General features: G+C 46.7%; 7 protein-coding genes across 7 annotated transcripts; 1 reads left to right on the top strand and 6 right to left on the bottom strand.

Moving 5' to 3' along the window:
* Positions 1 to 285: 285 nt before the first annotated feature.
* On the bottom strand, positions 286 to 1,049 carry N7469_006161 (E2 SUMO-conjugating protein UBC9; the record flags this gene model as incomplete). The annotated part of the gene is made up of 4 exons (XM_056645079.1): positions 286 to 539; positions 680 to 703; positions 772 to 932; positions 1,015 to 1,049. The coding sequence occupies 4 exons, from the start codon at positions 1,047 to 1,049 to the stop codon at positions 286 to 288; spliced, it is 474 nt and encodes a 157-aa protein (XP_056500317.1).
* Positions 1,050 to 1,909: 860 nt separating this feature from the next.
* On the top strand, positions 1,910 to 2,629 carry N7469_006160 (uncharacterized protein; the record flags this gene model as incomplete). Its single annotated transcript, XM_056645078.1, has 2 exons — positions 1,910 to 2,494; positions 2,549 to 2,629. The coding sequence occupies 2 exons, from the start codon at positions 1,910 to 1,912 to the stop codon at positions 2,627 to 2,629; spliced, it is 666 nt and encodes a 221-aa protein (XP_056500316.1).
* A 271-nt stretch (positions 2,630 to 2,900) lies between these two features.
* Positions 2,901 to 4,721, bottom strand: N7469_006159 (uncharacterized protein; the record flags this gene model as incomplete). The annotated part of the gene is made up of 6 exons (XM_056645077.1): positions 2,901 to 2,999; positions 3,059 to 3,151; positions 3,213 to 3,317; positions 3,376 to 3,992; positions 4,053 to 4,475; positions 4,541 to 4,721. 6 exons carry the CDS (start codon positions 4,719 to 4,721, stop codon positions 2,901 to 2,903), a joined length of 1,518 nt encoding a protein of 505 aa, XP_056500315.1.
* A 424-nt stretch (positions 4,722 to 5,145) lies between these two features.
* On the bottom strand, positions 5,146 to 5,776 carry N7469_006158 (uncharacterized protein; the record flags this gene model as incomplete). The annotated part of the gene is made up of 4 exons (XM_056645076.1): positions 5,146 to 5,175; positions 5,317 to 5,480; positions 5,541 to 5,596; positions 5,694 to 5,776. The coding sequence occupies 4 exons, from the start codon at positions 5,774 to 5,776 to the stop codon at positions 5,146 to 5,148; spliced, it is 333 nt and encodes a 110-aa protein (XP_056500314.1).
* A 1,179-nt stretch (positions 5,777 to 6,955) lies between these two features.
* N7469_006157 (ANP1/MMN9/VAN1 family protein) lies at positions 6,956 to 8,419 on the bottom strand (the record flags this gene model as incomplete). The annotated part of the gene is made up of 5 exons (XM_056645075.1): positions 6,956 to 7,338; positions 7,411 to 7,458; positions 7,522 to 7,891; positions 7,962 to 8,154; positions 8,247 to 8,419. The coding sequence occupies 5 exons, from the start codon at positions 8,417 to 8,419 to the stop codon at positions 6,956 to 6,958; spliced, it is 1,167 nt and encodes a 388-aa protein (XP_056500313.1).
* A 2,068-nt stretch (positions 8,420 to 10,487) lies between these two features.
* Positions 10,488 to 11,765, bottom strand: N7469_006156 (putative HLH DNA binding domain protein; the record flags this gene model as incomplete). Its single annotated transcript, XM_056645074.1, has 2 exons — positions 10,488 to 11,637; positions 11,710 to 11,765. 2 exons carry the CDS (start codon positions 11,763 to 11,765, stop codon positions 10,488 to 10,490), a joined length of 1,206 nt encoding a protein of 401 aa, XP_056500312.1.
* Positions 11,766 to 21,663: 9,898 nt separating this feature from the next.
* ecm33 (GPI-anchored protein Ecm33) lies at positions 21,664 to 22,991 on the bottom strand (the record flags this gene model as incomplete). The annotated part of the gene is made up of 3 exons (XM_056645073.1): positions 21,664 to 21,961; positions 22,022 to 22,847; positions 22,925 to 22,991. The coding sequence occupies 3 exons, from the start codon at positions 22,989 to 22,991 to the stop codon at positions 21,664 to 21,666; spliced, it is 1,191 nt and encodes a 396-aa protein (XP_056500311.1).
* Between the last annotated feature and the right edge of the window lie 2,066 nt (positions 22,992 to 25,057).

Below are 25,057 nucleotides of genomic sequence, written 5' to 3'. Positions count from 1 at the left end.
CTTACCTGTGGGTAGAGGAGTCACCAATGATACTTTATAATTACATTACATTTACATAGTACATAGTACATTTACTATTATGGTGATGATTATTACATTTACACTTGCTGGAAATAGATAGTAATATGTATAGATCCATTGCGCCGCGCTTCAGTGCTAGAATTATGCAGTCCCCCAAATCCGGAAGAAGTAATACCCAACCCATAACTACCCCAGATCAGAACAAGTCAATGCTGTGCCCACATGACGATCCAGAGTAAGTCCACTAGTTTCCATCCTGACAATCTACATAGGAGGGTTCTCACGGACAACCTGACGCACTTTGCGCTCATAACCTGGGCGATCCTTCTTGAACATATTGTACGCCTCGGCCTGTGCGGGAGACTCGGGATTGGGGTCATTGAGAAGATCCTGGATACCGAGAAGAATCTGTTTGATTGTAATTGCAGGTCGCCAGCCTTCTTCTTCGTTCAAGATTGACAAGCAGACTGTGCCAGATGGGTAGACGTTCGGGTGGAAAAGCGGTGGCGTGAATTTGCCTACGACAAGACAAGTTAGCGCATTGACATCGAACTTGAAAGAGGGGGGTAGAATAGGAGATATGATAAGTCGAGCTCATGCGCAATAATAGTCGCTAGGGTCAGGGCTAGGCCGTGATGCTAAAGCAATTCTCACATACATTTTGGGGGCTTGGTAGGATATTCTGGAAGCACGAAGATCGTCTCCGTTAGTATGTGGATCTTCGCGAGGAATGCGCCGAGTCGAGCTTACCATCTGGGAAGATCACATCAAGTTTGAATAAACCTCCATCCCAAAGAGTGTCCTTCTTTCCAGGCACGGAGCAGGACCATTGCTTCAGATCGAGTGTCCCTTGTTCCGTGCGCTTAGGCTTGGCTACAAAGCCGAATGGGTGATCGCGGCGCCACTGCTTGCTATAGAACGATAGTCAGTGCTCTGGTCATACATCACCGTTTGTCGTGCGGCTGGTTTCATTGATAATGCACGGTCACGTACCGCTCCTCTTGGAGGCGATTTAAGCAAAGAGACATGCTTGGTGATTGAGTGGGTCGAAACTGAGGAATGCAAGGATTTTGACGCAGTAATAGAAAAATCGAGGAATAGACGAACTGCTACCGGTGAGCGGTGCGATGAAAATGCTAGAAAGACGCAGTTAAGGAGAAGTACGAGCGAGAGAGGAGTTGAGGGAGGTGAAGTGAAGAACAAAAAGAGCTGTCGATGAGGCCCCGCGATGATTAGGTAATCCGGTTGTATATGAAGCTGATCGAGCAAAGAACATTTGAATCAGAAAATACTAAAGAGTTCAGAGTGTAGAATCATCTATAGCCCCATTTTGAGCATTCAGATGTGCCAGTGCTATCTTTAGGGCCTGCTTCAGTCATCAAAGAAGTTGAAATCATTCCTTGTATAGCTTATTCAAGTATCTCGACCGAGCGATCCCTGCAATCTTATGACAATCATTGTCAATAGCACAATGTCGAGGAATCTTCTCTGAAGGAAAAATTCCGAAACAATCGAGGAGGTAAAGGGGGCCTATAATTATGGCATATTAAAGATGAGAATTTCATTTGAATCATAGACGAGACCTTCCTTTAACCTAGCTCTTTGAGGGTATAAGTAGCATGTCATGCCCAATCTAGATATCCAGCTCAAGGAGAGCTACCTCGTTCTGAAGATAAATTTAAGACCTGTGATCCAGTATATCAAGTCTTAATCTATCAGCACATCGCATAGGAATGAATGTCCAAGGACTCTTCAAACCCTCAAGCAGGGAACAAACCTATCTTCTCTCAATCTATCACAGACCAAGTACTCAAACTGAACACCTACTAACACTATAACACCAGCACCAACTAACTACTGATAATAGAAATAATACCTCAACAAAAGAATGTGCAAGAACACCTTCTGGAGATGTATCTTCTGCGCCGCCAAAATCCGAAACTCAGCCATCCCAGACCCATGTAACAAAGCCCTGATAGCCGGTTACGAATGTCTACCCCATCACCAAGAACAATCCCCCACCCCATCATACTCACTATGTCCAACATGTAAAGAAGAGCGGAAGCCGGGCCGTCGGCGAAAAGAACCGGCTTCGGTACCGACGATGGTAACAGAGACGGTTGAAGGGGAACAGATGAAAGAGAAGTATATTTGGAATTGGATTCCAACGCCCATGGCAAATGATCGTTTATCCCAGCCCGTGGGACTTGGTGATGAGCGGTTTTCACGGGAGTGTGAGGGAGATGAGGAATCACATGGACTTGGGTTATCGAGGTCGGATCCTGCCGGTTTAAGTCGACAGTTGTGCATGACATTTACGGGACAGCAAGGAAATGAGGGTTCATCTGTACCTCAAGATGAGGGTGAATCCCTGCAAGTATCTCGACCTTCTTCTTCTTCTACTACTGCTGGCAGTAGTCATTATCAGTCATTCATTCCGGTTCCAGTTCATAGAGCTCAGGGGCAGCGGGTGGTAAGGCAGGTTGGGGGACAGCGGTCGAATAATCTCTATTCCTAGAAATATTAGTCGAGGTGTCCAGCATCAGAGCTTGATGACTCCCAGTTCCAGTCCTGCTACTATCAGTCGAAGTGGCGAAAGAGTAGGTGAAAGTAGTAGAAGTAGAGGAATTGGTCTGGGAGTGGATGGGTTTAATTGGGAACATTTCGATCGAATTACTTTCTGATCGTGTTGAATTCAAATATTGGGCAGTATTTGAGTCAAAACACGATCAGAAAACACGCATACCAGGTGGTAGGCATGAGGTACTAGCACATTTCTTTATTATATTATAGCCTTCATGAGGATCTATCGATCTAGTCCTTGAATATGATACTCATGCCATGTACTTTGGTAACTCTTCATTGAGAGATTGTTAACATTAGTCCACATAATTGCCCTGCTCGAATTTCTCGGGATCAAAGAAGCGTGCTGATATAGGATTTCCGTTGAATATACGCCCTTCAAGAGCGTTGACGGCCTATTAGATTGTGATATATCAGTAAAGGATTCGATTGGAGCGAGTTGGCTGTCACTTACCCGTAAAGCTGACAACGGACTGGTGAACTTCACAAATACCGGGACTGGAGGGTTCACGTCTCGAGCGATGTAGACTCTTTCTACACTCCCATACTATATATAGTAGTTAGTATGAATATCTCTACTGAGAGTGCATACGAAGTCTAAAACATACCTTCTCAGAACATTCTTCGCCTATCTCCTGCATCAATCCACCACCCTCACCACTTAATTCCGCATCTAAATCCATACCATCAAGCATGCCGAGAAGAATAATGACCTCGCTCATGGGACCAAATTTCCCCGTATCCTCACCCCCCCTTCCTTTTCCCACCAACGATGGTACCCCGTCCAGCAGGCGTAACAAAGCCTCCTCCTTCGGAATCGGGCCGTTTCTTGCGCTTCTCAACTTTGACCTGCAAAGGTTTTGCAATGCCTGATCCATCTGCACCAAGGCCAGACCCCTTGGTCCAACCATATTTTGAGAGTAGTCGTTCTGCAAAGCCCTTCTGGCCCGGGCGCAAGGAACGCGGCGCATTCTCGTTACTTTCGTTTTGTACATCACTGTCGTTCTCGTTTTCTGGGGGCTCTTCTTTGGCGAAAACTTCTTCAAGCTCTGCCTCGGATGCTGGGATATCAGCCGGTGCTGGGGGGAGAGTGTAGCGAACTGGGGCGCGGGAGATAGTCGCCGATGCGGGTTGAAAGGTATCTGTAGGATGTGGAGGGGGTGCGTTTCCAGGGGGTGATGGAGCAGGAGGTTCTTCTGGGGGAGGTGGAGGGTTTGATTGGGAGTAGCCAGGTGCGGGAGGTTTGTTGCTGGAATTTTGTACCATGCGCGCACGACGGGCGAAGGCGTCCTCGCCGGAGGCATCGTCTGGTACTGACGCTGGGGGTGGAGGGGGTACATCATTGAGATTCGGTGGAGGTGCGAAACTGGGTGGTGGAGCGAAATTTCCTGGAGCTGATTATCAGTATTTCCAAAGATATTCCTTCGTATGGGGTGTTCATGGCATACGATTGACTGGACGGTCGTAATCACTGTCCGAGTCCATACTGGGTGAGCGTCTCATGCGATGGGCATAGAGACGATCCTTCCATTCTCGAACTTCAAGAATCTTCTCATCACTATGTCGATATGCTTCGTAGTTATTCGGTCGTGAAGGGTCATAGATATCATCCCAGTTTTGCGGGATAGATCGTTCCTCGCGATTCTTCTTGCGCTTCTTCCGGCCGCCTCGTTGCCGCTTCTCACCCATATAGTATCCAAAGTCGTCATCTTCAGTAGCTGCCCAGTCAGCAATTGTGCTCTTATTTGGCGCAGATGTAGATGTTGCGGCTTGAACGGCTGGTGGTGCGGTGGCTTTTGGCAATGTTGGTTTAGCCTTTGGTTTTTGATTGGCAAGTTGAGGTCGTTTGGTTGGTTGGAATCGAAGAGAAGCTGTATGGCAGATAAAGTGAGCTATCACTGCCTCTTGCGCGATGATGGAACAAACTGAAAAGTACCAGCATTGAGCTGCTGCTTCTTTGCAGCGGAGTCGTCGGGTTGCGCGTCGGCCTCGGAGCTCTGTTTGAAGACGACGGGAGCACGGGAGATAGTCCCGGGGGCAGACTCAGCGGAGGGATCGAGGAGATTCGCATAAAGCGACATCCCCCCGCCCTTAGCCGGAGTAGATTCAGGTGGCATGGTGGATTGGTGGATTTGATGTCAAGTGGAGGTGGATCGGGGAAGCCTCAAATCGTTGCAGATAAGCAGCTGCTCACCGCCTTGAGTATACGGTATCGACTCAGTATGCAAGACGTCTAGTAATGGGGTTTTATGGTAATTGGTCTCTACATTTGATTATTTTTGGAATCCAAGTGGAATGGGCTCATGTATATATTGAATTGTAAAGATGCAAAATTGCCTGAGGATACCCTAGTACTACTAGTTCAGGACAAACTCGAAGTACCCAGAGAAGATACTGGCCATGCCAGGATAACAAAAGCGACAATAGTCTTTATTATAATCGCAAGTATTCCCAGATATCGACATCAGAGAAGCTAGAACAGTAAATGCAAGCTCAATTCATAATCTCACAAGCACAGCAGGTCTTGAACCACCATCCCACTTATAGCTGCTCACGAACAGCAGATTTGAACTAAACCCCCACAAATCAGCCAAGTCCCACGCCAACAAGCCAGATTCAACGAAAAGAAAAAGAAAAGAAAAGAACAGAATAGAAAAGAAAAGAACAGAATAGAAAAGCAAAGGAACAAGACGAGGGTGAATATAGACTCACAGGAATAATCTGAGCCTTCTCCATATCCCAAACTCCACTCTTAACATAGATATCATTCTCAAGGATCTTCCTGACCTCCTCCTCATTCTCCGCCACAGCCATCATCATACTGCCCTTGAACGAAGGAGTCTCACCCTCAGCGGGATGAGCATTAAGCATGGCACCTCGTTAATGTTAGTGGGATATACACGGAGCTAGACAGGCGTCGTATTAAGTAAACATACCGCCAGCAACAATTGTTCCAGACGCAACAAGGGGCTTCACGCCTTCCAGATGTGAACTAGAGTGTTATGTTAGTAACCTTACCAAGGTAAAGATAGAGTCTAGGGGTTCGGAGGAAGAGATGGTGATAAGATTTGGATGGGGGGGTCACTCACGGACGAACTTCCAGACGCTTAGCTTGGGCACCGGGCTTATCCGGTAGGATACAGAGGAATTCCTTCTTCGGGGCGGTAGACATGGTGCGTGTTTGTAGGCGATGAAAGTGAAGATGTGAATTGGATGGCGGGGGAGAAATTGGGGGACGGGTGAATCTGAGGAATTGAGATGGTCGGACGTGGGGGAAAGTGGGGAGGCGAGGGGGAATCATTGTGGGATGGCGGATTGAGTGGAACGATTTGGATTGGATGGAAGATAGTTATGAAGTAGTATTACTCCGTACAGCTAAGCAATAGGGAGTGGTAATAATGAATGGTATGGTGTATGCAGGAGATGAGGAGTGGATGATATTTCAAGGGCGAGATTGGCCAATTGGCTCCATTTAAAGAGAGATGGTCTGTAGGAAAAGTACACTAGGGTAAGTAAACAGGACATAAGGTCAAAGTGATAGTGTCAAATAGATGGAGGTGAGTATCTCAGTGCTCGTAGCACTGCAGAAGTATATTTGTACGATTAGATTCAATGAGTAGTGGTCAGTGAAGCTCTGATCTTCAAATTGAATGGTTTCTGATGCTCAGCTGAGGATATAAAAAGTAGTAGAACAATTCGAACATAAGGAAATCAAATCACGGCATGACAAGAATGGACCGGTTCTCGGTCCCTAATACAATGTATAATTCGCAAGGAAAGAAAGAAAAGAGTGAGCAAGACAGGTAGGAAGAAGGCGATGGACCAGGACCATGTCCTGACCCTCCCTTGCATTCTCGTCTACTCCGAAATGAAAAGATCTAGAGTTGAATCGGAGTGAAGGGACGAATTGCAAATGGCAAACGGCACAAATTTAGTATATCAAGGCCTCTCGAGAACCGGCGAACTCTATAGACCTGCAATTCTGCCAAACAGCATTTTCCCCCATAGCGCCATGAGAAACACAACAATACACACACAGCCCCCAGAAACACGACACACGAAGAGAATAGATTATGGAACATCATTAGGCTTCCATCGTGAAGCATCCCCGCCCAAAGAGAAATGAAGATGAATCACCGATGGAATATTTGAGAAAATGGGCTGGGTATTGAGATCCCGTATCCAAGATCCCGTAGAGATCAAACCAGGTCGAGACTGATGATTTGAAAAGGTCGGGATACATGGGTGGGAGGGAGTGATGAGACCATGGCGCTGTTTGTGTTCAAAGATCAACTTCAAACTCAAGCGTCCGGCCTTTCTCCGAGATTTCGTCAGGGAAGACTGTCTTTCCTTAGTACGCCTTGCGATTACCCAAGTTACCCGGCTTCTCGTCAGTGTCGATGTGCCATACAACATAATTGGGCAATCCGACGACTTGATAGCCAGCACGCTTAGCCATCTTGGCGAATCCTTCCGTCTCAGCCTGGTTCTCAAAGGCGTATGCGGGGAAATTAATGCCAGATCGGTGGACGTCGGCCTTGACGAGAATGTTGACACCGCCAATACCGTCCAGATCGACTTCTTCATCCTTGTTCTTTCGCCAGTCACCCATGCCGACCAGATATGTACGGCCGGTGTCGTATTCTTTGTAACCTTCGGCGAGAACGGTATCGGGGTCGAGCGTGGAGCGGAGGCGACGGGCCTTGTCGGATTCGATCCAGGAGTTGTAGTCGACTAAAGGGCAAGTTAGAATAATGAGAACAAATGAGTGTTAGTGAGGGGTGTCTTTAGGGGAGGGGAACATACAGCGACCCTCGATGTCACGACCATCGCGGTAGCGGTGGAACCAGATGTCTATGGAACGTCGGGTTAGTTGTTACTCCACAATATCAGTATTCGTCATTGGTGCGAACTTACTAGGCACAAGGATGTCCTTGTCATGAGCCATGAAGTCCTCAAGGATACGCTCCGGGCAGTCCGTGATGTCAACATCACGCCAGTAGACCCAAGAGTGATCGGACTTCAGGGCCGAGTAAAGGAGGTAGTTACGAGCACGAGCGATGGCCTTGCGACGAGGACCCTGGGCCGCGAACGAGTGTCGTTCCTCGACACTCATTTCCACGTCAGCTCCAAAGTCCTTGCGAACAACGGTAGCACTGCGGAAAGGGATCTTGTCATCGGTGTGGTGCTGAATGCGATCCAGTTCTGAAGCGAGGGTAGCCAGGGTGTCATCTTTGCAATCGCCGACAAGGAAAGCCAGGTCGATCAGTTCGTGAGGGTAGGTCAACTTGTAAAGGAGGTCGAAGTATTTCTCGAGGTAGGGGGGCGGCGTCGCGGAGAGGGGTCAGGATGAGGACACGTTCACGGTTGTTGATGGCCTGGATAGAGGATTTGATGGGATTCAGGTTGACCTCACTAATAGAGGAAGAGTTGACTTCATAGGGCTCGTGGTGGTTGAAAAGGACAGGGGTTTGGGAATGGGCGTTCCACTCAACCATCTCGTTGAGGGACATTTCCATGGGGGATTTCGAGGAGCCATAGCAGTAGAAACTGGATGCGATATCGCGTTAGTATGTTCCTTCTATGCCAAGCAGTAATCATAGGTTGCAAGGAAGGCTTTCCCAGGGTAAGAGTTGGCATACTTTTGCATCTCCGACGCAGATTTGCTGACACCGCGCCACAGCAGAATAACCAGACCCGTCACGGCCAACGAGACGAGGAAACGAGTCCGTGTCAGAAGGACCAGAACCGCACGCCATGGTGGAAGACGTGCCCTTGTGGACTTCCAATTGACTCCGCCCTTTGGTAACAACATGATGGAGGTAAAAGTCGAGGATGAACGAAGGTGTGATTTATTCGATATTTGGGGGGGGGGAGGGAAATGGATTCTCAGGAGCCTCGACAGTGTCGGTCCCGGCGGGGGGTAGTCGCTAAGCGCACCCGTAAATTGGATGGAAGTACCCCTGACCGAACGAATGAGGCCTGTAGAGGAGAGGCAGTAAGAAGGAGGAAGATGGGAGGGGAGTGGAATAGTCGATGATGAAGATCAGAATTGATAGGAAGGAGAGAAAAGAGGAGGCGCGGACTTTGGAGGCGGACGGGATCGCCGGGGCCCGCCAAGCCTGACAGCAGCAAACATTAGTATTACTATGTACATAGTATACATTTACGAGGTATACATATTATGTATATGAGGAAGGGAGAAGATTATATCTTAAATTATGGTTTATATGATAATTGTATCTATGAGCAGACATTCATGTATAGGTATATCACTCAAGTAAGATATCTAGAGTCTGTAGGATGTGGCCAGACCTCTATTAATAGCAAGACACACGCGACCAACGGTCTTTCATATAGTTATAACTATGGGAGACTACTTAGTATGTATATAGTACATTAGACTGTGTCCCTCTGAAGCATGGTTCCTTTCAAATCATACTAGTATATCAGAATACCCAAATAGTGAGCATGATAATCAAGGACTTCACTAATATACCAAAACCATCGAATGTAATACATTTTGTGTTCTCCTAATTCGCCCGGTTCGGCCCATTACCAGCCTTATACTTCCCTCTCCTATACACTACTAATACTAGTACATGCTATTCCACATCTTGTTATACCAGCAAATAATACATGAGAGACTCCATGGCTTTACAATTACTAGTAACACCCCGCGAAATGACATTGCGTATACTTCTTAGACTCGGAAACCCCATTCTTCAAGTGAGACACGCGGAGGCGGGTGAAACAGTGACCCGCCCCGGTTTATGCCATCTGCGTGAGGTGTCGATTTCCAACAGCATAGCCAAGATTGAGACTATGCAGGTACAAGGTATCATGCAGTCGAGTTGATCTTGCGGAGAAAAAGCGTAATGAAGGAAATAATTAGCGTGAGCCTCAAGAACATTGATCAGGCTTTCGAATCTGATCAATGTTGGAGCATTTTCTAGTATAAAATTGGACAACTGAATTTGGCGGCTTCCACTAGTACTAGAAGCCATGGTTCCTGCTGCTAAGTCATATATTTTGATTATTTCATTACTAGAGAATATCAGGAAGATATATATCTACTTCATTTTTACATTATCAAGGTATAGATTGAAAGTGAAACCAAAGTCGTAGGGAACCCAGTGGAGACTGTTCAAATATCCATATTTTATACCCTAGTACTGCTAGGAGCAAAGATCGCGGTGCTAGTAATTCAGAAAATGGAGTTCTACTCGTGTTACACAAGAATCTGCGGTAGGCGCTTACTTCAAGATAGAGATTGTTCGAGAATGTCCAATTGACAGTGAACTATTAACATGAAGTCCCAAACATAGGAAAGAATATCACCAAATCACCAGATCGTATATGTCCATATCATAAAAGCGCCGATAGACAAGAGGCAACAAAGGGAAGAAATATAACAAGAAACGAAATAAGAAAGATTCCCACCCATTTTGTTCAGAAGATTCAACAAGGAGAAAAAGGGAAAATAAAAATAAAAACCGAATCAACAAAATAAGAGAAAAATCACCCGAACAAGATATAGCCAAGAAAAAGCAGAAGAACAAAGGAAATGAACAAGGGAAAAAAGATCTCACGTCTTCCACGGGTCAAGACCGAATAATGTTACAATGCAGACGCTAAGGGGCAACGCAACCGGGGAAGACGGAGGATTCGCGAGCACGCTATTCGTAGACTCAGGGGGAGAGGAAAAGGTAAGCAAAAAGTATATCGAGGTCGCCATCTGCAAGGGGTGGAAACTCCTGGTGCGGGGGTGGAAGAGAAAAAGAGAGCGAGAAAGGAAGAAAGGGAGGAAGAGCAGAAGAGGCTATGAGGATCGTCAAGGGCATCAGGGTTCAATAGTCGGCGTGTATCATCGCTGCTTCTGCTCACGGTGACGCAAGTAGGGATTGGCGACGCGAGGCAGAGTAGCTAAATGAAGATTGTTGAGATGGAGGGAAAGCAGGTGAAGATGGACCGGTCATTGGGGGTGTAGAGTTGAGGTATGAATGGCTGAAGGTTTGTGATGTTGAGCTGGAGAGACCATCAAGAGGTCCGAAGTGACTTTGAGCCGGAGTGTGTACTGTCTCCGGGCCATTTGCAGCAGCGATTTCATCACAGAGTACCCGGAGACCTGGGAGAGCTTTCTTCTGGCGCTTGTGCTCGGGGACATCGATCAGAGGTCTTGGGGAGACCGTTTCGGTCTTGGGAGAGCGGAACATCTGCTCGTAGGACTTGAGCTGGAACTCGAGTGCGCGGTTGCGGTCCGCCAGTAGTTCGTTCTCGGCCTTTGCGGCGCGCAACTGTTGCTGCGTTGTTTGGTTCTGTTGCTGCAGGTTGGAGACCAGCTGTTGCAGTTGCATGCAGCGGACTTGAGGCTGCAGCTTCTCTGAAAGCTGGGGGGAGACTTGTTCTTGGCGGATAAGGTGAACGATGATAGCAAGCATGAAGTCGATCAGGTAAACAGCTCCTTGGACAATGTGTTCCTTGGACTGGGGGAGACTCTTGGAAGGGTTCCAGCCGGCACGCTCCAGAAAGAAGTCATGAATACGGCTGTCCAGCTCACGGTGAAGCTGACTGAGGTTCTTGCGGCGATTGCCCTCGGCAATACGGTGCTTCTCACGCTGGTCATCAGGGTCAGGGGAGATGGCGCTGCCCTTGCGCTTACGGCCGCAGAGCTGCTGCAGGGGCGCCTTGCGATTAATGTTCTGAGGCGCGATCAATGTCATGATCTCGGTTTGAGAAAGGTCGTTGGGCCATTCTGTGGAGACACCTTTTTGGGCGGCGAATGATTCTTGCCAGGAGCTCTCGGCAGAGTTGGCTGGAGAAGGGGGAGCAACAATTTGCTCGCCGTTGGACCATGGAGATTTAAATTGGAATGATTCCTGGGCACCAGGGGTGCTGGGAGCAAATGATTCCTTCGCCTGGAAAGGGTTGAAAGGCCCGCGAGGCAATGGCTCCATGCGAGGCAGAGGAGGCAGTCGGCGATCCTCGCCGAGTCCAGAGCTGGACATAGTAGAGGTGGAAGACTTCAAAGAACTAGTTCGATGTTAGGATGGGGATTGTTGTATAAAACTACTAGCTAGTAGTAGATGTTCAGATATAACTCACGGAAGCGAGCAACGGCGCGGGATGTCATCAGTCATAGAACCCATTTCTTCATACATCGTGGTATAGTCGTTCAAATTGAAAAGCGTGAAAGGATGGGGATTGTCAAAAGCGAGGAAGTCGAATGTCGAATAAAAGGCACCAAATCTATATACGAGTACCAAGAAGAATATACTGAAGGGATGCCCTGACGTATTCACACGAGTTTGATAATCCACAAGAGGGGTCGACGCAAAACACAATGGCGAATGGATGTATATGCACAAGACAAAACGTGTAAACAAGGCTGGTATAGACAAATGGCGAAAGGATTCAAGATCCACGAGGCGAAGACAGTGAGTGAGACAATGAACCCAGGGATACGGGGCTGGGGAGCGTGTTTATATGTGTTGATGACGGAGAGGGGAGTGTACTTTTGGCCAGTGCATCTATCAAACTGAAAAAGGTGCTCGGGACCCTCCTCCTGCTCGGGTCCCAGGAGAGGGGAACGATGAACGATCAGGGACGATCATATTCGAAGCGGATGTCATACAGAGTGACCCACGGCCACGACGGGGAAGTGAGCCTGTGCTCTGTACAGATCGATGTGGAGGTGGAATAAAATCGAATTTAGAAAAAAAAAAAATGAAAATAAGAAAATCATAAAAATAAAGTCAAAAGTAATCAATTTTAATTTCTTTTTTCGTACATTTATTTTTAAGTCGAAAAAAAGAACCCTGATATCTGTCACATCATGCACAGACGAACGTCGTCGTCACTAATGACACGATTGGCGAATCACACCGCCACGATCGTGCCCGAGAGGCAGGTTCACGACGAGGATCTCAAGAGATCCATGGCCCTTGATTTGTCACCAGAGTGTTGGTATCGCCGATCGACACGGGGAACTTTGGCATTATGTGTTAGCGGTACTTAGGGCCAGCACCGGCCGGCCCTTGCATCAATAGTCGCCAATTAATGGCATCGCCCAGTTTTCTCCGTGCGTGGGGAACGGTCTGGTTATTTTCCGGCGTCTCCATGTGGGTATGACTGTTTACACTGAGTCTTGGATGTACTTTGCATTGTATATATCCATTATACGTACTAACGAACGCCTATGTTGTACGTACTGTAAGTATGAAGTGCATTGATGAGGGTACCTGCTTCCACATAGGACTGGATCCATTCAAATGAAAAAGAAATTTCTGACAGACTTCCAAATTTACTTGACTTGCATATTCCGGATCGAACGTCTCCTTTTCCGCATATTATCTGGATACATCTTGAAACACTCAATGCAACATCCATCTGGGGTCTCCATCTGTTCCTGGATGCTCGATTTCTTGCATAGATATTCAGGAGAACCTACCGTGGTTGTGGCGAAAACATCAAGGGGGGAGGGGAAATACTGCAAACAATCCCTTTCCTGCGGGTCATCCCTCGAGGATGCTCCTAGGTAAACAAAAGAGTTCAAGTATAGGAAATAGGATGAAGCAAGGACCTCCAAAAGTGTCACTATGAGACATGCGAGGAGGTACCCTCTCAATTTGTCTATGAAGAAGATTTACTAGATACAGTATAGTCAGAGCAACCTCGTATATACTAACTTACTATCTGATATTAACTAACTACTAATAATTAATACCTCAGCTCGCTAATGCCAGAGCCGAGAATTTGGAATATGACATCGGCAACGCCGAACAATATGATCGACCAGGGAAATAACAACAATGCCGTAATGATCGAATACCTACCGATAATTAGTGTGAATGGAAAAAGGATGCGCAGTCGTCGATTGTTTAATTTCGTTAATCTCCAGGGGCGACAGGGCAAAAAGGAAACACGAAGTGATCGCTCGAGGAAACCATCGAGTTGGGACGGAGCGAGACCCAGCGACCAGGATACGTTTCCTGTCAGTCATCGAATCATGACGATCAGAAGTATTTGGAATAGAACTGTAGTGGTACACGGACGTTGGCGGGTTAGAGCTCCTGGACGAGTCAGAGTGAAGGAAAGCAATAGTCGCGATGGGGTCGAGCCCTAATCCGCGATCAGTTGCACGTTCCCTTATGTCTGCCCCTAATGTTATGACCCGCTGTTTCGATAATTTGGCCTCTTCCCAAAGGTTCATCCCTGCAATAACATTGCTATAGGCCCATATATGCTGGCCATCCCGTGCTGCGTGTTCGCTAAACTCTCGTGGTGGGTCCTTACAAGGACCGGGGCACTTGAGATCAGAGCTGTCATATTTTAGCCGTGCCTCGGACCCAGGAGCTCCATTTAGCGGCGTACTAGTCCCCACGTTCTCCTGAACGCACACAAAGTAATTCGCTTTGGAATACTGATGGAAGGCTGAGGGCTGAACAAATACAGTCGAGTAGGACGGCAACGGCAACGCTTTACGTTAGGGCTGACCCTGACACTTCTCGTATCTTACTCGTAGTAATATAATTCAATATCACTAGGTCATATGGTCATTAGCTACTAGGTCAAGGCTCATAGTAAAGTATCACCAGAGCTCTTCTTCTCTCAGCTTCTCTCCTTTCATCGCCACCATCACGGTTGTGTTTCATCTAGTGCAAACCCACTGAAGCCAATTTGCAATACTTGCATAAGATCAGTACTTTCTCAACTCTGCCAAAGATCCCGCGGCTGCGCCTAAGAGCAGTTTGCAGCAAGCACGCAGGAGCGGCTGCAGGCTCACTCAAAGGGACAGACTCAAATACGAACCATTGTGGGATCAGAAGAATTAGTCAAATGGGAAAATAGAACAGAAAAAGAAAAGAAAAGATTCAAACTTAGATCAAGCCTTCCGAGTCTTCCCCGGCTCCCCCCCCCCCCATCTATTCCATGTACTGCGAGATCTGCCAATTCTTGCGTCTCCCTGCTTGCCATTTCCAGTGACATGCAGCCAATCCCTCCACCTGGAGATGCACTCTGGACAATCGGAAAGGCATATTCGGTGGCCAAATGGTCGGGATAGAGTTTCAACATCAGAGATTGGAGGTAGAACCTGATCCCTGGGTCAGATTCTGAGTTCGTGCCTTCTACCATGCTTTCCCGTTCCTGCTTCGGCATCGAGATCGATCGTATCGGACATGAACACCTTGCCAATGTCTACAATATACATACTGTGCTCCGTGCTTCTTTTCTCTATTGTGATAGAGCTGACTGATTTCAAACTCAACTGGCACAGCATTGGGCCGTGCGGCTCCGCAGTGCAAGGACCAGGGTTATTTGGATTTTGTGCTGTTGTTCGCCTCCACAGGCAGTGTCACTGTGAATCCCCGGACCAATGGCTGACCTCATTTAGCCTCCTCACGCCAGTTATTCCCAATAGTATCCAGTAGTTGACTCAGCCGCTGACCCGCCGTACCTGTCAAGTCTTGACGTTGTCAGAAAACGTAAGTGGGGAGGAACACAGAGATAAGGAGGTCCGTTAAATCTTCCCTTCCATAGAACAGACGCAAAAACATCAATCATAGATGGATTGATGGTAAATCATGTTTTGTAACCCAAATCAATTCGAATTGCCACTAAAGAACTTCCCTGCACAATGCAGCCTCGATCTCTATCCCGCGATGGAGCCTGATCTGCGCAGAACAATGCGTTGCAAAAGTACCGGTTCATGCAATTGCAAGATTCATACGTATCCTCGCCATCTGCGGGACTCTGTATAGCGGATTTCGGTTACAGCAGCTACTCATGTACCTCTACCCACTGTTGTGGAATCCCCTCTTTCCGACTCCTCTTTTACTACAGTACGTACAAGGTACTGTACATTGTACATGCTGTAGTGGCGGATGCAAGCATCCATTTCGATCGGTTTCTTCAAGTTGCAGATCAGATCTGTCTGGCTCAGCTCTTTCTTCCCTTCTTGAGAGGAACGTACTGTATGTGGTCCCTCTTGCCTCATCCTGAAACTGATATCATGCAAACATGTGTTCTCCGTACTATGTATGTACAGTGGATTTATGTGCGTGCTTTTGGCCTCGAGGGGATTCGCTCCTGTTCTGCTTCTACGTCCACGTATCCCCTCCTGTCGCAAGGATGGATGCGAACTCGTGTAAGGTCCAATTTGTATGCATAGACCGTGAAAGATCCCATTTCGTGGTCTGGCTTGGCTGTTAGCGCCAGCATTACTAGTAAAAGTGAATTGACGATATTTCATCGTTCCCCGGCACTAGCCCTTCCTATGACTCTTGACAATAAACTCACGCCGTCAAAGAAAGTTTCATTGATCTAGTATACGATAATACATGCTGACTGGCTCGGGCAATTACCAATATATCATGATAGTCATAAATAATTCAATTCCAATCTATTAGTTCATATCATAGAACGGCAGCAAGGGTAAGGGGAAATCATAATAGACCATCTATCCTTGCGGATCATAATCCGTACAGTACATACAGTAGTAGAGCATCATGACATATTCAATTTGTGGGGCGGAAGCATCCAAAGTACGCGATCTACTTCCGAATCAGAATAAGGAAATGGTAGAAAGGGAAAAGGGCTGAAAAAGGAAAAACGAGGATGTTTCCCATCAAATCGTTCAAACACCTGCACCAAGCCAGACACGAGAAGGGAATAGAACCATGAATCAATTCCCCGACTGGCACCACCGGGACCGGCAAGTGGCCCCTAGCTGCGTTATGCGTTGGCCATCACTATAGAACGGGGCAGTTAATAGGATAAACTGCAAGGACTACAGGTACCATACAGCTCTAGCGACGTCTGGGCGCATATGAGAGGCGACAAGGTACTATTCTAGGCCCCATCTTCTTCGGAACTCAAATTCGCCGCATCTGACACATCTAGCTATCTCACTTCCCCGGCAGACTTGCAGTCCCGTGGAGCTCGCCACTAATCGTACATGGCACAGAGTACTTGTACTTCGTACAGTGTACAGCTACAATGGGTGGGACCTAGATTACGAGTGCATTCTCTTGTACTATTGTTGCGCGTTCCTACAGGGTGCGTGGTGATCGATGCTCGAGCTCAGGGACCGAGATTCCCCATTACCTGGATCCCAAGTTGCCTTCTATGCAAGGCGAATGTAAAATGTATCGTTGTGGGTCAGACTATGCATCAACTTCATTCAGGTACCCTTTTTGGCAGTAGTAGACTCCAGAGCATGTACATACATACTCCTTTCGATATGAATTGGAGAGTCTCGGAGATCTGGGGTGATCTGGGGTGGACTAGGGAGATCTAGGAAGATCTATGGATGTGAGTCTGAGAAAAGGGGGAGATTATGCGGGAGTATGGTGTACTGTAGTTTGTAGTGTATAGAGTACACCAAGACCTTAAGGTACATAGGAGTACATCATTCTTTCCCACCCTCCACCGGATTGTATACATGCGTTTTCACGAGACATCGGTGCCAGTGCTCGTCCCAACTTACCATTTTTCTCCCCTCCTCGAAAATCTCCACGATTATTCCCCACTGTCCAATGGCCCACGACGGGCACGCCCGCTTCGCATCTTTAGAGGAGAGACTATGGATACCCCTGCAAGACAAAGCCTTCTTCCCGCGTTAGCATTGTGGCACTCGCTGTGTTGTCCCATTATCCACAATCTATCCACATAGCAAGAGGTCAGAAATATCGAGAGTCAGCAAGAGAGATCCAAACTGTCCAAAATTTATCGACCAAATCCCGACCACCGACCAAGTTTTACCTCCCGTCAATTGACACTAGGATAAGTGCAAGTCCATTCCCCGGTTCTCTGGGCCAATTGACTGGGCCATTTTTACCTTTAAAGCTCTAGCCCTAAATCATACAGTTTTCTCTACGAGAAAGTTCGAACCGATTCCCCGGGTAGTTGACTCGACAGGGTCTACTAACAGAACAACGATCCTTTCGCCAAGAAGATATTCCCCCACTCAGCCTCAGATCGTCACCGATTCTGTTCAACAAGTCCACAAAACAGCTCAGGCCACGTCCCACGCAGGACATCTACCAGTATTTTTTTTTCTCAACTCCATGGCATTGAGCGGGATCATGATGATGACTAGCACATTTTTTGATTTTGCACGAAGGTCGCAGCCACTTGAGAAGAAATTTTGGTTAGTTTCTGGATCTGTCACCGCGACAACTTTGCACAAAGTTAGTCTTGCAGCCACGGGCCAACCGGTGGGGGAGTTCAGTTGACAAAGTACTCTTCCAGCCTCGCTCTGCGAACGCGATCAGCACATCTCCTCGTTTCCCTGCTTTGTATCCCCTGTTCCTGCTTCTCTTCATGCATGATGATACTATAGTGGCTTCATTCTGCTCTTTCGCCTTTGCGATCTAGATCGCAATACTTCGTACACTCTACTCCGTTCGGAATACATTTTATACAAAGTTCTCCATACTGTTTATTTACTACAGAGCAATTCTTTCACTTGAAGATTGAGAGTTCTTCCTTCCAGCCACTCACGTCTATAATTCGACGATCATCCTGCTAACCACTTCAACCATTTACTACCCTAGGGCAGAGCCCGGTCCCCGCCAGCCCCATGGTTCAAAATAAGAAAAAATAAAATAAAAAAAGCAAAGAGGACCAACACGTCTATCCAAACCTTGAGCTCCCATCCCTATTCCTACTCCCATCTGTTTTGGCCTCAAGACCTACGTCCAAACGAGATACCATTCTCATTTATCCATTATTTTTTCTTTCTTTTCCGCGAGATCGAATTTCCAGCCTTCTGCATGAACCCAAAATCGAAAAAAGAGAGAATGGCTTTCCCCTCACAAGACGATTCCCCCTTCTGATCCTCCTATCGGAAGTCGACGCGGGCACTAACCTCGCACTAAAAATTATGGCGGCCCCGTAGAGACCCAGCGGGGCGGACTCGACACATCCACAGTGCCCCGAGGGAATGGTTGGTCTCGATCTCGTCCTGCTGCAAGACACCAGCACTTGAGACGCACATGGACGGAAACGAAACAAGCGGGGAAGAGAGGAGTCGTTTCCTTTTCCTTTTCTTTTTGGTCTTAGGTCCGTTGGACTGGTTGTAGCTGCGTCTTTTTAGTGCAATTGTGATTATGTGGGCTTACTGAGGTAGTTGAGAATCATTGTATCAGTTCTGATAAATATAGTGGTCTCTTACTACCTAGATAATACTCTTCTATGGAGTGACAGTGTCTTCGCATAACTCAGCACGTTATGTTAACTTGTATTGATCCTATACTAATACATAATGTATGATGTATGCTTCGTAGTATTATGCAACCCTGATATATCATACAGATCCACCGCAAACCTCCGGGCCATCAACCATGACTCAACTCTCCAATGTCAGATTGAACAACATCACATTGAGATTCACTATTATCAATCGTCTATCCTACTACATTGCCGGGAAATAATTCCAAACTTTCGATCTGGCCGATCTGCTGCCACAGTCACAGTCCACTTCATTCGAGCTCTTCACGACCCGCTGGACTTCGATTCAGTTCCACTTCAATTCCCCAACCACCTCCACCACTTCCACCAGCGAAAGCCTGACTCCTCAGCGGCATCTCGTACAAAACATCCATACTCTGTCTGGTCTAGTCTATACAGACTCAACAATCGGGATTTACCATGTTCTCACCGGAAAAACTCAAACATCAGCTCTAAACCGCAAATCGCCGTAAATGGCAAAAGTAGATCTAATTGATAGACCCGATTCAAGCGGGCGGGGAATCTTACAGAGCAATGCTATCTGGAGTTCCGTAACCAGTTCCTCCTTCGCTTCTATCCTCAATTTTTTTTTCTCACTAATGCACAAGTCCGCATTAGAAGGGAACGGGATGTACTTTCGTATTCCCAATGCATTGTACCCAGCCTGTCTTTCGGAGCACTCGCTAATTCTGAAACAAAGTCAAAGAATTTGCAAATCTGATCTGATCTAATCTGGTGATCGGCGTTTGCAGAGGTCAAGGTTCTAATTTTTTCTAAACGCAGGTTCGAAGTTGCTTCCGGTCGTGCATGGGGCGGGGAATTGAGTCTGAAACCCGGTTTCTGGGTTCTAACGCTGTCGCTCATATTTCACACAAATGACGAAGATAAGGATAATTCTCTGGGCGGTTTATTCATCGAATTTTTTCTTCTTATCCTTAAGTAACATCGCCACCATTTTCCATAATTTTCTCACCTTCATAACATATACAATTCGCAAATGTGGGCTAAATCTAGCATTAGATATCCCGAAGACTACTCAGTCAAGAATACGTACCGATAAAACTGAGTGAAGGTTATATAAACAGGTGTACCGGTTGGTAGTTGGCCATTCCAGCCTCTCAAAGGTGTTTCGGAGGGGCCCAATATAACTCATAAGCTACCTAGCTTATGAATTATATTCCGTAGGACTAGGTAGTCATGCAGAGCACCCCTCTTCTGTCTTAGTCTGTGGTATCTAGATAATCTTACTAGTATTTATCGCCTCAGAATGCTTTCATCTCAGCTTTTAATGGGGGAACTTAGGAGTAAACCGTCTGCTAGTAATTAGTTTCAGTGTGATATTCAAGTTCAAAATTATTCCAGAGAAAAGGGCTAAGCATTCGAAAGCTTCGCATTTCAATAGCTAAGGTGATACTAGGCTGTATTAAGATTAATCGTCTGAATATATCGAGGCGGGATTATACTACAGTACACACATTGACCCTGGGAGGGCAACCTCGAAAAGAACCCACGACTTTAGCGAATATAAAAATACGATTGCCACCTATTTTGTGGCATGGATAGTCATGATTGTATTTACTCTCTAGATCGCATTTTACAGCCATTGGGAACCTTCCCACCCGAACGACTGACTACACCACACCAAGTGGTGTTAGTATAGGCTTATATATAGGTATATATAAGCCTTCGAAGATCATAAGGTTATGACCAGAGTAGGACATCGGTGATGTCAAATTGCAATAGAAACAAGAGATACTCTAAAAAGTTCTATCATTCCAAACGAGACCTCTTCATTAAGCTCGTTGATCTACGAAATTCTGTTCACCTAGTAGATAGATGCATTGTACCAGAACAGTTGGAACTGTTCTGGTATTTATCATAGTGTTTAGTAGATTAGGGGTGTCTATAGTATAGACACCCTATGAGTGATAGTATCACTCATAGAACTTCTGTTGAATAATACCTGCAAATAGGTATTTGCAAGGTTGGGTCTTGGTAAGTCTCTGGAGTCACTCAATATATATATATATATACATATATTGAATAAGGAATCCACCAAAAAAACGTAGAAGACACTCAATCACACAAAATGATCTTCCAGTTCAATAAAAAGTAATATCTGGATTCGGATAACGAGAAGTAGACAAAAATCCATGGCGGACTGGTAAGCAGGTAAAATGAATTTGATATCACGAGAAGTCGGGACTAGATCACCAGAATGACAGATTCCCAAAAACTGCGAGGGCGACGTGATACAGTATTTCTAGTATGAACGACCCCACTAGCGAAATGCGACCTCATACAAGTAACTCAACATGCTGGGTCAGTCTATGCTGAATCGACATGATGTATATTCTGATCGTGAAGTGGCAGACTTTGAGGAAGTCCTGGTCAAAGTAGCTTCATGCATGGCTACAAGCTGCTGGCAATGATCAAGTGTAGTTCCATATGGTAGACCACTGGTGCAGGATTACGAACTCTTTTACTACTCGTACGGTGTATCCAAGAATGCAGTTACACATTGCAATCGAGTACATTAGAGCGATCGCTCTGGAACACATATCAAAATAAAGGAACAGGGTAAAGGAACAAGGGGTAATAAAAAAGTGAAAACTCCTATCCGATGGAGGGTAACGGGAATGCCTCGCGAGGACAGAATCCAGAACGAATTTTCCTCAGACGAAGACGGAAATTATTATCATAAGAACAGCAATGTAAGACAAAAATGAAACCGTTGCTTGGTGGAACTTTGCATCTACAATCTTTGCCAAAAAACAACTTTCACCCTTTCTATCAATGGACAGGCATCTCCTTTAGCACATTCGCTTAGAAGAGCTGAGCGATGGCGTAGAAGACGGTGGCAATACCAGCCGCGGAGACGGAGCCAGAGTTGACAACGGCGGCACCGGAGGAGGTACTGCTGGAGCCAGAGGAGCTGGAGCTGGAAGAGCTGGTGCCAGACTTGCCGTTGGAGGTGGTAGGGTTGTCCTTCTTGGCATCACAGTTGTACTTGCCGTGGATGATGTCGTTCTTCATCTTGTCGAAGGTGTCGCAGTTGAACTTGCCGTCAGTAGACTGCAGGTTGAAGCCACCAGAGACCTCCTTAAGGGAACCGAACTCGACACTGGGAAAGAAGTTAGCGAGTGTGAAATTGAGAGATGCTAGAATGATCCAAAAAACTCACGTGTTGAACTTGCCGCTGAAGTCAATAGCTCCAGTGACACGCTCAAGCTTGGGGAGGTCGATCTCCTGGAGCTTGTCGTTACGGGCAATCTGGAAACCACCGTTGACCTTCTCAAGGCGGGCCATGGAGATGTTGGACAGCTTCTTGTTGTTCATGAAGACAAGGTCACCAGTGCTGGTCAGGTTGGGGGCAATGAAGCTCTTAAAGTCAGTGCCGTAGAAACCGAGGGAGCCGGACAGCTTCTTGAGGGAGGGAACGGAGATGCTGCTGATGTTACGGCAAGTCAGGTTCTTGCCATCGCCGAGGTTGGGGAGTTCAATCTCGAGAGCGTCGTAGTTGGAAGCGAAGGTGATGTCACCAGTGGCGTTCTTCAGGTTGTTGACGTTGACGGTCTTGAGGTAACGGTTGTTCTCAATGTCGAAAGCACCGACGGTCTCGAGGGAGATACCGTCCAGGGAGCCCAGCTTGGTGTCATAGATGTAGACATCACCAGCGGAGGTGACACCGGTGTCGAAGCCGAGAGACTCGAGAGCGGGCAGAACCTTGAGGTCCAGGGAGCCCACGGAGTCCAGCTTGGGGAAAGCCAGGTTGGAGAGGGTGGTCAGACTGGCCAGCTTGAAGGTACCGGTGATCTCGGAGACGGAGTCGGCGGAGAAGGAGGTGAGCTGGGTAGCGTTGTTGACAGTCAGGTCACCATCGATCTTCTCGACACCGGAGAGAGACAGGGAGCCGGAGAAGTCAGAGGAGACGGAGATGTCACCCTTGACAGTGGAGCAAGAGTTGAGGCCATCGGCATCACTCTGGGTTTCGATCTTGGTGTCACCGCCTAAACCGGTCAGTTAGTCTCTCTCTCTCTACCTCTTTCTGCGCGATATAAGGTATCAGGATCGAAATCAGACTTACACTTGGAGTCGGCGAAAGCCAGCTGGGTGGCTGCCAGCGCGGGCAGCAGGTACTTAACAAAGGACATTGTGCTAAGAGTAATTGGTTAGACGACTCAGAGATTGACAGAGGGAATGTAATCTCAGGGGCAGGCGTTGAGGCTTGGAGAGGAATAAATATGTTTAGAAGTTGCAGAGGGGAAAAGAACTCACGAGAGAAGAGGAAGTCGAACGAGTGAGAAGAAGTTGGGAAAGAAGGAACCCGGGAGGAAAGAACGAATGGACGGGGATGAGAGGAAGAAGAAGGGAAGAAGAAGGAAGTTTGGGAAAGGAGACTCTTTCGGGGTGGAGTTTGGAGGCGTTGCGGGTTTGTTTGTTTCTTGGGCGGTCGCTAGCGTTAAATACGGGAATTACGGGGAATACAAGGGGTGGGTCACGTACATACAATACCATTTCCGGACAGGAATTTACGTTTTCAGCATCACAGCATCAGCAGTGACTATTGCGGATATTTGTATTCATTATACAATATGCTGGCGAGTAAATAGATGTAGCTCTAGTAGATCAGTATAACAATAATAGAATATGTAGAGTATGTGCTGGTACTTATCAGTATATAGTATATACTGCTAGTAGCACGTTAATATAGTTACAGCCCGATGTACAAGTCTACACTATGTAGACTATCATACATTCACAGAATGTCTCTATATTATGTACTGTAGTATATGTAGTACAGTATCCGGAATACATAGTAACTTCAGTAGACTCAATTACTTCTTCACTGTGTACTCCGTACATAGTACTATGTATGATAATTAAAAAGATACCCCTGATCAGCACTCAATTGTCGATTATCCGCACTAGCTCACTCACTGACTCTCTCCTCTCTGAGACGATCCAATTTGCAGGAATTCAAGCCTTTCCTGGACCCGCCGCCCCTCGCCGCTATCGTCCACCGGCATGCGCGTCTCTGATTGGCACTCATCCTGAATTCGCCTTTTATTTCAATCTTCCGCAATCAAGTACATACAATCCTAGCATAATCCACAGATAATTCTAGTAACTATACCACGGAGTACTATACTCAATTTCAACGAAGAGCAGCCATAGATACTCCTAGGTACATACTATGAGTACTGATAGCATTATTCCTATACTATTCGCAGTATAAACTTACGCTGGAGATATCTGCACAAGCTGCCGTAATACCTTACAGCTAGCAAAATTATATTGAGTGGCAAAATGCGATCGTTGTCGAGACGGCAATTTATGACTGATCGCCAGGTACACACGCACACAAAAAAAAAAGACACATCAAGTACTCCTAGCACTACATTAATGTGGCCATATGTACGGAGTACTACAGAGCATGTATGCTGTACTCCGTACTTATCCTTCTGCTTTCTGTCCCTGTTGATCCGCTGTCACTCAAGGAGGTACTGTAGATCGACAAGCTTGCGATCGACAGTTCCCGAGTCCATACAGCTGTACAGTCTGGATCATGCCGACTATTTGTTTACTCGAATGGAAGGTTACCCGGCAGTATATAGTATGATATCAAAATCTTAATATTGCGGTATCATGACAGGATCTTCCCTTGCTGAGACCATATACTATGTATACAGTACATAATACTTATATCATTGCTGCTGCCACTACCATGCTCCATACTATGTACATTACAGTAGCAGTCATTGCACCATCAATTTTACTGTTCGCCGGTTGTAACTGTATTGGAATACACCTGTTTCAGATCGAAGACTGCTCAGGCCTCGGGCCACTCCACTCGGCTCCACCGACCCATCGCTTAGATATAGCGAAGAAAATTTCCCTAAAATCCGAGTCCGACTGCATTGCCTTGATTTGTCGCGAAAGAAAAACCTGCTGAATTGTGTCGGCATTAATATGTAGTCGGCAGAATAATATTAAATGAAGTCCGAGTATATGTGCACACATGCCCAGGGTATGCAGTGCGGTATACAGTCACGCGCGGACTTTGTATGAGACATAGCATTATTAAAGGTTACTCCGGACCAAAAAACAGGGAACAGTCCTCCGTACTATGTACAGAGGAGTTTGGTCTTGGTCTTGACCCTGTATCGTATGGACCGTGAAAGTCTCAGAATTAGTACTTTCTTTTCTACTCCGGATA

The sequence above is a fragment of the Penicillium citrinum genome, assembly GCF_028827155.1.
Source record: "Penicillium citrinum strain IBT 23319 chromosome Unknown utg000005l:1.0-1900146.0:1.0-1900348.0, whole genome shotgun sequence".
NCBI classification, from domain to species: Eukaryota; Fungi; Ascomycota; class Eurotiomycetes; order Eurotiales; family Aspergillaceae; genus Penicillium; species Penicillium citrinum.
The sequence above is the reverse complement of the archived record's forward strand: the minus strand, read 5'-3'. Positions and strand labels throughout refer to the sequence as shown.